We start from the raw sequence: 10,201 nt of genomic DNA, 5'->3' as shown, positions 1-10,201 counted from the left end.
ACACACACACGCATCCCCGCACACACACTCACTCACTCTCTCGCACACACACATACATACATCTATCTACACACTGACACACAGAACACATACGATCCATGCTGAAATCCGAGCACACCACAAAGGGAACCCGGCCGCCCCGGACTGTCTGGATCTAAAAGGGGGGGTTGCGGCTTCAGCTGTTGGATAAAATGTGGATTTAATCACGCCGTGCCCTGGAAATGCCCGGGATCCTGTGAGCTCTGGAAGACGATCTTCTGTGACTGAGGGATCGCGATCTGTTGTTGGATTGTCGGGGTTTGGAGGGGGGTGGTGGGGGGGGAGTTGAAGCTCGTCTCCTTCACTAGTTGCTATGGATTTTACCAGCAGCTCATGTGGGGGCAGCGATCACAGACAGATAGAGGAGAACAAACCACTGCTGGGGGAGATGTCTGCTCCGGAGGGGGGCAAGATGGGTGCTGTGCCCTGCAGGAGGACCCTGGTGCACTTCAATGGCATGAGGTATAAACTGCTGCAAGAGGGGGACATCCAGGTCTGTGTCATCAGACACCCCAGGACCTTCCTGAGCAAGATCCTCACCTCCAAATTCCTAAGGAGATGGGAGCCCCACCACCTGAGCCTGGCAGATAACAGCCTCACCTCTGCTACAGTAAGTGCCATTCACCATGCCCAGGCTGGGGTGACCACTCATCTGCTGGGGGGCATCATAGGGGGTCGCCGATCAATATGGGAGGAGCTTACAAGGGCTTTCTGATCATCATCGTCTCACATCAGACTCAATTCCCAAAGTCGGTTATACACGGTTAGAATTTTGTACGAACGTTTCTACAGACGTTCGTTCGCCGGAACGCACCGCGATGAGGCTCCTTCCTAAGGTTACGTCCAGCCGAGTCCAATGAGATCTGAAAATAACCCACAAGGCTAAAAGATCCTACCGTTAAGGCTGATGTCACGCCGGCGTTTTTTTTACCACATAATGGTCGCCCGTGGAATCTTATTTTTAAAGCGATTCGGCAGCGAAAATCGCCAGCGGCGGTCGCTCTCCATTCGCGATGTGTAGCAAAGCACAACCCAAGGCCATAGTGCTGGTTTAAACTACAAAAAAAACACTCTTGATCGCTAGCATGGGTGGGTTGTAGCGGAAAAAAAAAAGCCTGTGTGCCTCCAGCTTTGAATTGAGTCTGATGTGTTTTTTTTATTGTTCTTTCTTCTTTTTTTAATTTAAAGAATAGGTTGTGGATGACAATCAAGCAATTTGATACTTTCAGGCTGCTGTGCCGTCACCCCTGGCAACCAATCAGCATTCACCTTCTCTCCATTCTCACTAATGTGCACCAATAAAAGACCTCTGATTGGTTGCTATGGTTACCGCACTTTGCACATCGCTCTCGCTCCGTTGGCTGCCTTATTAAATAAAGCTGTTAGTGGCCATATTGTAATAATTTCATGCTGCATATGTGGTTGCATGTTAGAGCCGTGGGAGGGGGTTGTAGCATGCGAGCGTCTCAGTGGCCCTTCTCACTGTTTCCAGGATCAAAGCTGGGGCAGAAAGGCCTGAGCTGCTGCAGAACCTCCCAATCAGGGTTTTATTCTTCATCCTGGCATAGTGGGTGATTGACAGTTCAGAAGGCTAAGTGGTTGTGCATAAGGGTACGGCGCATGGTAGACTTTTATGATGGCCGAGGGGCTTTGTAGTGTTTTACTGCCCAATGGCTTCGAGCTGTTGATTTCTATCCGTTCACTAATGCATGCCGGAGATACATAGGTGTATGGAGACTGTGTATGATGTGGAAAAGCCATTAGGGCTATAGATAGTGGCCAGTTGGTACGGAATATGTTGATGCTGATGTGTTTGGTTCTGGAAGATGTGAAGAGAATGGATGCAATAAGAAAACACAGACGGTACCTGCTGGTCGTGAGATAGTTGCTTTAAGTAGAATATCATTTCAGGTCCTTTTCATGTAGTCTATTTATCACCACTAAAGCTCTGTTTATTGAGTATGCATCATGCCCTGCTGACTGTATTTATTGCCACGTAAAGCATTAAATATCAAACAGGAAATGGATACTGCTTTTCAATTTTTTTTAAAATGTGTACATTTGGTTTACAATGCCATTTATTTTTTTAACCATTTTTTTGTTTTGTTTTCTTGGATCAGAGTACCGAAAATGTCTGCCAATCCAATAGTGTTTTTTTTCTTTTTTTTTTCTTCGTTTTAGATGAGTAAAATAATGAATACATTATATAAGCTCAGTAAAATTCGATTTAGAATCGCCTGTCGGGGGGATGCTGTCTAGCTTTTAACCATATTTCCTAGAAATAGTAAAATATCATTTTACGTTTGTCTAATGTGAGCCTCTATGATGACTTGTGCTCGTAGAGATTCCCCAATGCAGCGTGTGTGGACGGCTCACTGCAGCACATTACTGGTCTTGCACATGAATACTGTATATTATATCAGTAAAGGATTCTGGGAAATGAGCATTTAGATTCACAGGCAGCAATAGATCACGGATTTTACAGCATATTTGCATATTTTTTATTTTATAGCGGTGAAATATAATTTAATGGACGTAAAAAAAAAAATCTCCATTTTTAAAATAGACAAATTAGAGCGTCTTATAATCTTATATGTATATACACTGGGTGGCCAGATTATTATGACCACCTGACGTTTGTAGGCTAATTAGCTATAATTTCGTGCTGAAGTTGCTGGAGGGCCAGACCATTATAAATAGGTAAGCAGGTTGTTTACCACGACAGTAGAAGTGATTTTTTTTCTGAAGATACGGGTAAACAACGCAATTTAACAGCCTTTGAATGTGGGATGATTGTTGGCGCTCGGAGCCATGGAGCGAGTATCAGCAAAACAGCAGAATTCGTTAAATGTTCAAAAGCAACTGTTGTTAAAGGAGAACTATGAGATGAGTGATTTCCACTAGCCTCATAGTTCTAGCCGACCTGTTACAATGAGACTGTCACAGGTCGGCTCAGTAGATCGGGAGGTGAGCGAACACATACCCGCGTTCGCTCACCTCTCGATCCTGTCACGGCTCTCTGCCGCGACAGGGGAGGGGCTGGATTCCCCCCGCTCTGATCTGCCAGCGCTGACTGAACGGACGGGGGAAGGGGCAGGTACAGCGGGTACATCTTTATATCACATGGTTGCTATAATTGCTTAAAAGGTTTTAGCTAGGGTTGGGCTTTAATGTGTTGCTAGGCAGGACATAGTCCAGGAACCAGTGTTCTATCAACGTTTGTGACTGCGTTTAGAATGCGTGACCGGCGACGTGTTTACACATTTTAACATAATCACGCCCACTTTTTCGACGGTGAAATATGTGACCGACAAAAGGAGAAGAATTCCAACTCTTTCTCAGCTGTCCAGGGCAGATCGGCATTGCAGATCATATGTGCAGGAGAACCAATCTGCCCTGAAACAGCTAATCGGTCCTGAAATATCACTTCTATCCGACTTTGTGGAATGTAAGATCGCAGTCACAAAGTCGGATAGAAGTTACACTTCAGGACCGATCAGCTGTTCCAGGGCAGATCGGTTCTCCTGCACATATCATCTGCGATGCCAATCTGCCCTGGAACAGCTGGGATTCTTCACCTTTTGCCGGTCACATATTCCACCTCTGAAAAAGTGGGCGTGATTAGGTTAAAATGTGTGACCACGTCGCCGGTCACGCATTCTAACGCAGTCACAAACTTTGATAGAACACTGGTTCCTGGACTATGTCCTGCCTAGCAACACATTAAAGCCCAACCCTAGCTAAAACCTTTTAAGCAATTATAGCCACCATGTGATATAAAGATGTCCACTGTGATCACCCCTGTCAGTGTAACAGTTTGTCCCAACCCTTGCAACTGGATAAGAACATTTATGATCACATGCCTGATGAAAAGGTCCTGCATGCCCTCAAACGTTGCATGTGATGTGATCGCTGCAGTAATTTGGGGCTGTTGATCCATGGTGTGCTGGTTACATATGTTGTTATCCATTTGCTAATACCAGCTGACCTGCTGCAGTTGTTACAGCACCCTTTTACTCTGGTCCAGGAACATGTGTGATGAGAGTTTATTGGGCAACCCTTGCAACTTTTTCTTTCTGAACAGCTTGGCCTGCATGTAAAGGTGTAAAAAATAAAATAAATACTCGTGAAATAAAACATAATATACTAGATACTATCATTACACACATTAACTATAAAGCTACCAGAATACAATATTTTGATACTATAGTGGGTGTTTAAGATGATCAAAAGAAAGTTAATATCAGTTTTTTGATAAGCCATTGTGCATTAAAAGGACCCATTGATGACAATGACAGCGTATGATAACGTGCATTGATAATGAGCTTAAAATCTAAACCATGAAAACGTGTGTGGAAAAATGTGAATCTAGCCTGAGGGCTCCATGGAGGGGGATGCTTGGAATCTAAGAAGACAGTGGCCTGTATTGTCATGGAACGCTTGCATTCCGGTTTGCATTTGTTTCTTGGTTCAGTTCTATAACCTAGATATGCATTCAGTAGCTCTGGATCCCAGCCTCAATTTTTGGAGTCACAAGAAGTCTCAGTTGTAATATTACTATATTGGCTATAATAATGGATGGGTTTCCATTGCTGGAGCCTGTAAGCACGCAACTGTTGTCACTCAAAGCAACTCCTTTGTTAGGGTCACACATGGAACATTTTTATTGGTCCTCGCTATGTTTGAGCTTTGGGTTCGGGTAAACCATGAGTTTAACCTGAACACAAGCGGTTCACAGTCAGCATATGCACAAAAGACTTGGTCAGTTTGTGTGCCCTTAGAACCTCTCTCTGTGTCCTAGCAACCACTGACGCTGTGTAGCCCACACAGCATCATTGGTTGGCTGGTGGCAAAGCCACACAGCGCCATTGGTTGCTGCGAGGGAGGCAGGCGCCTATGCTGCTGTGGGGCCGCCATCATCTTAGCAGCCAATGATGCTTTGTGGGTTGCTAAGGTCCTGGCAGCCCCACTGTGTCATTGGTTGCTATGGTGCATCCGTCTGTGTCCTAGCAACCAGTGACACTGTGCTCCCAAGTTGCTAGCATCCTAACAACCAATCAGGCTGTTTGGGTTGCACAATGTCATTGGTTGCTGGGACACAGATGATCATGGGGTTGGTTCATTTGCCAAACCTGGGCATCCGGCTGGGCTTGATGAACATCCAAGCAAACCAGACTTAGGCCAGTGTGCTCATCATTAGTCATAATTGGAATTAATATTACAATGTCACAATATTTAAAGCCAGATGCAGCCAAATTTTTGATTAGAAAGTAGAAGGCTTAAAGCCTTGGTCAAGGTGTTTGTTTTTTTCCCCCCCTACTATTTCTGGTCAAGACAAGAAGTGATGAGAAATTATCTGTAAAGGGGACATAGACACAAACAAAACGCCTTTTTTAGTATGGCGAAGAATGTTTGAACTGTTATATGTTCCTTGCTTTTCCAGTGATAACAGCCCCTTACACTCTACAGGCAGGCGGCACAGGAAGTGAGGGCAAGTCTCTCCCCAATGGGGTCATAGACTAAAAATAAGGACCTGGCGGAAATGATAACTCTTCACCACTCGTTTGTAAAACTGTTGTGTCAGATAACTCTCCAGCATCTACCCCAAACTGAACTCTTTGGGGGGACTAGTCCTGTTCCTGAAACATAATGATGTTAGTTGGTATTTTATGCAACAGTAGAAAAACAACTGGCCACCGTGTATTACGGTCCCACGGATTTTCTTTCTTTTCATGTTTCTCAGTGATGCTACAAAAGATTATCTGTGTTTCTTGTTGATAATTATTCTTGTGACTTTGACACTTTCAGTTTCCATAGAGCTGTGAATGGAAAATAAGTCTAAATATGGTCAACTTATCACATTTCTATCAAGTATTTGCCGTTGCCGATGCTGCCGAATGGGAGAGTGTAAGAAATGGCTGGTTTAGGAGTAGAAGGTAAACCAGTTATTGTGTATATATCATTCAAGCACTGCTTGGGTGTTAAAGCTGAGCACCGGCCTTCTCTTCAGTCTTGCATAGTTGTACAGGTTCCTCTCCTGACCTGAAATTGCTTACTGCACCCTGTGAGCTCATTTCAATGCGCATTAGAAGCTGCAGCAAGTCGGATAGCGTCCACCTCATGTCCTGCCTGTAGGGCATTTGCCTGTGCAGTTGTGCTGCAATCTTGTCATGGTTGCTGTGCCAATGTAACGTGAGCTTACTTTGTGTGGTTTTGCTTTCAGAGGGTAAAACATCCCACTTCACAACACTTTTTGGACAGTTTCTTCCCATAGCTTATGGTGCTTGCTGCCATCTTTGTAACGGTGGTGGGCGGGAACATACAGCAATGGCCTCGCTCTGACCAGAAGGATGAAGGCTTCACCATGAAGCATTCTGCAGCCTTGTCTCCTGTGTAGAGTAGAAGTTGAAAATAATAATAATAATAAAGTCACACTGAATGAAATACATGCAGGATTTTCAAAAATGTACGAAAGAAAATTGCATAGATATTGGGCACCATAGGAAATGAAGGGTTTTCTCACGTCTCATAGATGTGAACGGGGGTGAAATCCACTGACATTACCCTTTTTAAATGTAGATAAGAGGGGCACATGGGCCCATGTCATAAATTAATCTTTACACGTGTTCTGAGCACAGGTGGCAAATACAGCGACATATTGAAATCATGGCAATAAAACCATTAGTAAGCCTTTTATGGCCTCTGCTTGAAAAGTGCTGTTTTTTTCCCTCTGACGGTTTTATCCCCAAACTTACATGGAACAACGAGAGGAAATGTTACAACATGCAAAAGGGTTACCTTGTGTGAAGGAGCTACTAAACCCCCCCAGAATGTTTGTGTAAAACAGGGATGGGCAATTGCGGCCCTCCAGCTGTGCTTCATCTACAAGCCTGTAGGAGTCATGCCTGTAACTGTCAGTCTTGCAATGCCTCATGGGACTTGTAGTTCCACAACAGCTGGAGGGTCGGAGTTGCCCACCCCTGGTGTAAAAAGACCCCAGGTGGGTATATACACCATAGTGAGTGAGCGAGGGTGGCAACATATACTGTGTAGAAGGTACTTGCTGCTCTATCATTACAAAAGTAGAGGTCTATCTGTCTTCATCAAGTATGAGCCTGTAGTCACAGGAATTTCAAGCTTGTGTCTTCAGCTACCTGGAACTGTACACATTTAATATAATGATAATAATAATACGCTGCCCTACAGCTGGTCATACACTTTCCTCAAACCTTGGCTTTTGCATGGAGCTCTGGCATGCAGCCCTACCATCCCAAAATGCCATGCCAAAATCTAGCAACCAGGGGCTAATTGTAAAACCTTTAGTAGATGGTGGGATGGCACGCAGCACACCAGAGCAAATGTTGGGGAGTGAGCGAGGTGTACACCAGAGCTTGGAGGACAAAGAGTGCCTGTGGTCCCTGCCATCAGGGAGTAATGTTAGCTATGTATTTTGTATACTCTTGTATGCTTTGTTTTTGCATTTTGTGTTCTCTGTACATTGTTACAGGTCACATTTGTAATATATTTGGATAATACAAAAAAATTACAGTGGCATTTGTATTGATTGGAAAATAGTAGAAGCTAAGGCCCCTTTTGGTCTGATGCTTTAGTTTTGCGTGGTTGCTGGCAGGTTCACTTATACATCTTGAAGACTGGCAGGGACTGGCTGTATTCAGACTTCTTCCCACTTGCTATGGTCCTTACAGAGCCAATGATAGATTCTACCTATTAATCAGGAAATCTAGGGGCAAAAAAAAAAGACACTGCATAAATATGGGCCGGAGACAAAAACTACTGTAGGAAAATCTCTGTTATTGCTGAGCGATAGAGGAATGTGGTTGGCAGTTTGGTGCCCGACCACAAATTAAATGTCTCTTTTAGAAGGTGTTGGCCTTTTATCATTTTAGTTTTGGATAGATTTGGGTCGGGTTGGTCCTGTCAAATTTTTACTGCTGTCTGGGTACCATTGGGGAGATTTACCTCTTTATATGTACTGGTGACCATTATCACCAGTAAGGGGAAATGCTAAATTTTAGAGTCGTCTCCAGAACAAGAGGTGGGTGCACATTGTGCAGGGATAACTGTCCAAGAGGGTAATTCCTCTCTCCCTGGGAGATTTACTTTTGTGTCTATTGGACAGGTAGTAAAGGAACATTTGCCCAATAGTAGACGGCAAACAAAAAAAAAAACAATCTTCTCCATCCAAAACCAAAAAATATTTTCGCCGTAGACACTTCAATTCTCAACTTCGACACAGATGATGCTTTTTAGGCTCCACCTAACAGTGTCGTTGGTTGCACAAAAGTTCAGGTGGCCCTGAAAGGGGCCCACGCATACATGCTTTAATCAAGGCAAACAATATAATGTACACAGTGTATTTGAACACAAACCCTGTTTACTGTAGAATTGAAATTGCAGCTGGAATGTACAATTGTTGGCTGCGCAGCAATTGGTAAGAAGGCATCTTCAGTTGCCATGGCGACTCTGTATTTCTGTGTAGGCTTTTCTGGGTTCTTTTATAACTGAGCCAATTTGCATTTGTTTGTGCAAGTAAATGAAAGATTTAACCCCTCGGCTTCGATTAGCGGTATACATTTAGTTAATCAACAAACTGACCCTCAGATGTATTGCAAAATGTCCACTGTTGATTTCCACATTTTATTCCGATGATTTAAAATGTTGTTTTTTTCCCCCCTCGTTTCCCCTTTTTTTGTTTTATCTAAAAACCACATTTAAGTTAAAGGATGACTGTACTTTTTACACATATTAGTAGTTGAATGTATCCAGGGGTCCCAAGCAATGTTGAAAATGTTACCTCTTACCAATGCCTTTTCTTTCCCTGTGCTTTAAAAGTTGTAATTACAAGCCCAGGCCTTTGTAAGCAGTGCATTGTTTACATTCATTTTGTCTGTAGACTGCACAGTGACTGTAGATAAACTGGTAATAAAGAATATATCGGCTCCAAATACCTGTTGGACTCATTGGGCTTGATTTGCTAAGTTCTCCTTTAACTTCGTGAATGTGGTAAAGCTCTGCTGACCTTCATCGAATCATGTGCAAGCACAAATACGATTTTATTTTCCTTGCTCGTGATTGGGCATTTCTTGCGAAGTGTATTTCACCACGTTCCCTAAGCAAACTGCATATTTTAGCTTTTTTGTAGGTAAGCTCCTTTGCCTTCATTGCCAAAAGTCATAAATGAAGACTCCTATACTGCATTGGGCTTATGTAAGAGATGTAAGCAGCCCCTATGTATGTGTAGCTTCAGTGCAGAAAGTAGATTTTGAAACCAAGAATGGGCAGGGCTTAGTTAAACTTAGCAGTGGCTATCTTCATCTAGCAGTTTGTGATCTTCAGTGATTACAGGAGTGCAGTATACTGCAGCAGATTACCCTTCATTTATGGCTCCTGGTGCTGAAGATAGAGTACATAGTAGACCGCAGGCATTATTCACTAAAGGTTGGGTGTCTGCTCCAGAATTTGTATGCTCCATGGGAATCAGTGAGTGTTGCTTTCAAAGGAGGAACCTAAGCTCTAAGCCATGCAAGCTGAAAACATAATTGCAAGTAAAAAACATGTACTTTTTAGCCAGAATACAAGAACTTGCTGTACAAAGCCAGCCCCTTACCATTGCAAATAAACCCCTGCTTGAGCAGGCTTGGCACAGGATGCAGTGTAGGATTCTCTGGTAATGATACACCAGCCCCTTACAGACCAGGCAGTATAGGAATTTAAGTGCCACACCAATTAACATAGTCCGGGTAGAACTTTATTCCATTAAGGTTAGGGGACATCAAAGTAGAGAAGCCAACACGTTTAGCTGCCAAACCAGCTGACAAGCTTGAAGCGAGAGCTGCCCACCCATTAGCCAGATCACATATTCTCATCCTAGAAAGATGTAGATACCAGCTGCACTCCATACAGCTCTGTGACCAAAGTGGATATGGTGATGCTTGTAGTGACAACCTCGGTTGGTGCCGTGTAGATCCACAGAAGAACAAAGGGGAAGTCGGCACTTAATCAAGGTTTGCCTCGAGGAAGGGAACATGCGCGGCCCTGATACGTTGGCTTATCAATAAATAGGAGTACTTTTGCACAATACGGAGTACTGGTGACTACTCCTTTATTCCTCTTCAAATTCACATTATTATTACAGGTATTT

General features: G+C 43.6%; 1 protein-coding gene across 4 annotated transcripts in view; it reads left to right on the top strand.

Annotated features, from left to right (window-relative positions):
* Window positions 1-285: 285 nt before the first annotated feature.
* Window positions 286-10,201, top strand: part of CMIP (c-Maf inducing protein) — a 172,491-nt gene continuing 162,575 nt past the window's right edge. For all 4 annotated transcript variants that reach the window (XM_018555411.1, XM_018555410.1, XM_018555409.1 and 1 more), the window contains exon 1: window positions 286-649. In XM_018555411.1, the coding sequence (XP_018410913.1) occupies window positions 353-649 (297 nt within the window). In that variant the 5' untranslated portion in view covers window positions 286-352. The remainder of the gene's footprint in view (window positions 650-10,201) is intronic.

Source organism: Nanorana parkeri, unplaced genomic scaffold, assembly GCF_000935625.1.
Source record: "Nanorana parkeri isolate BGI_ZX_2015 unplaced genomic scaffold, ASM93562v1 scaffold195, whole genome shotgun sequence".
NCBI lineage: Eukaryota > Metazoa > Chordata > Amphibia > Anura > Dicroglossidae > Nanorana > Nanorana parkeri.
This window is presented reverse-complemented; position numbering and strand designations above follow the sequence as displayed.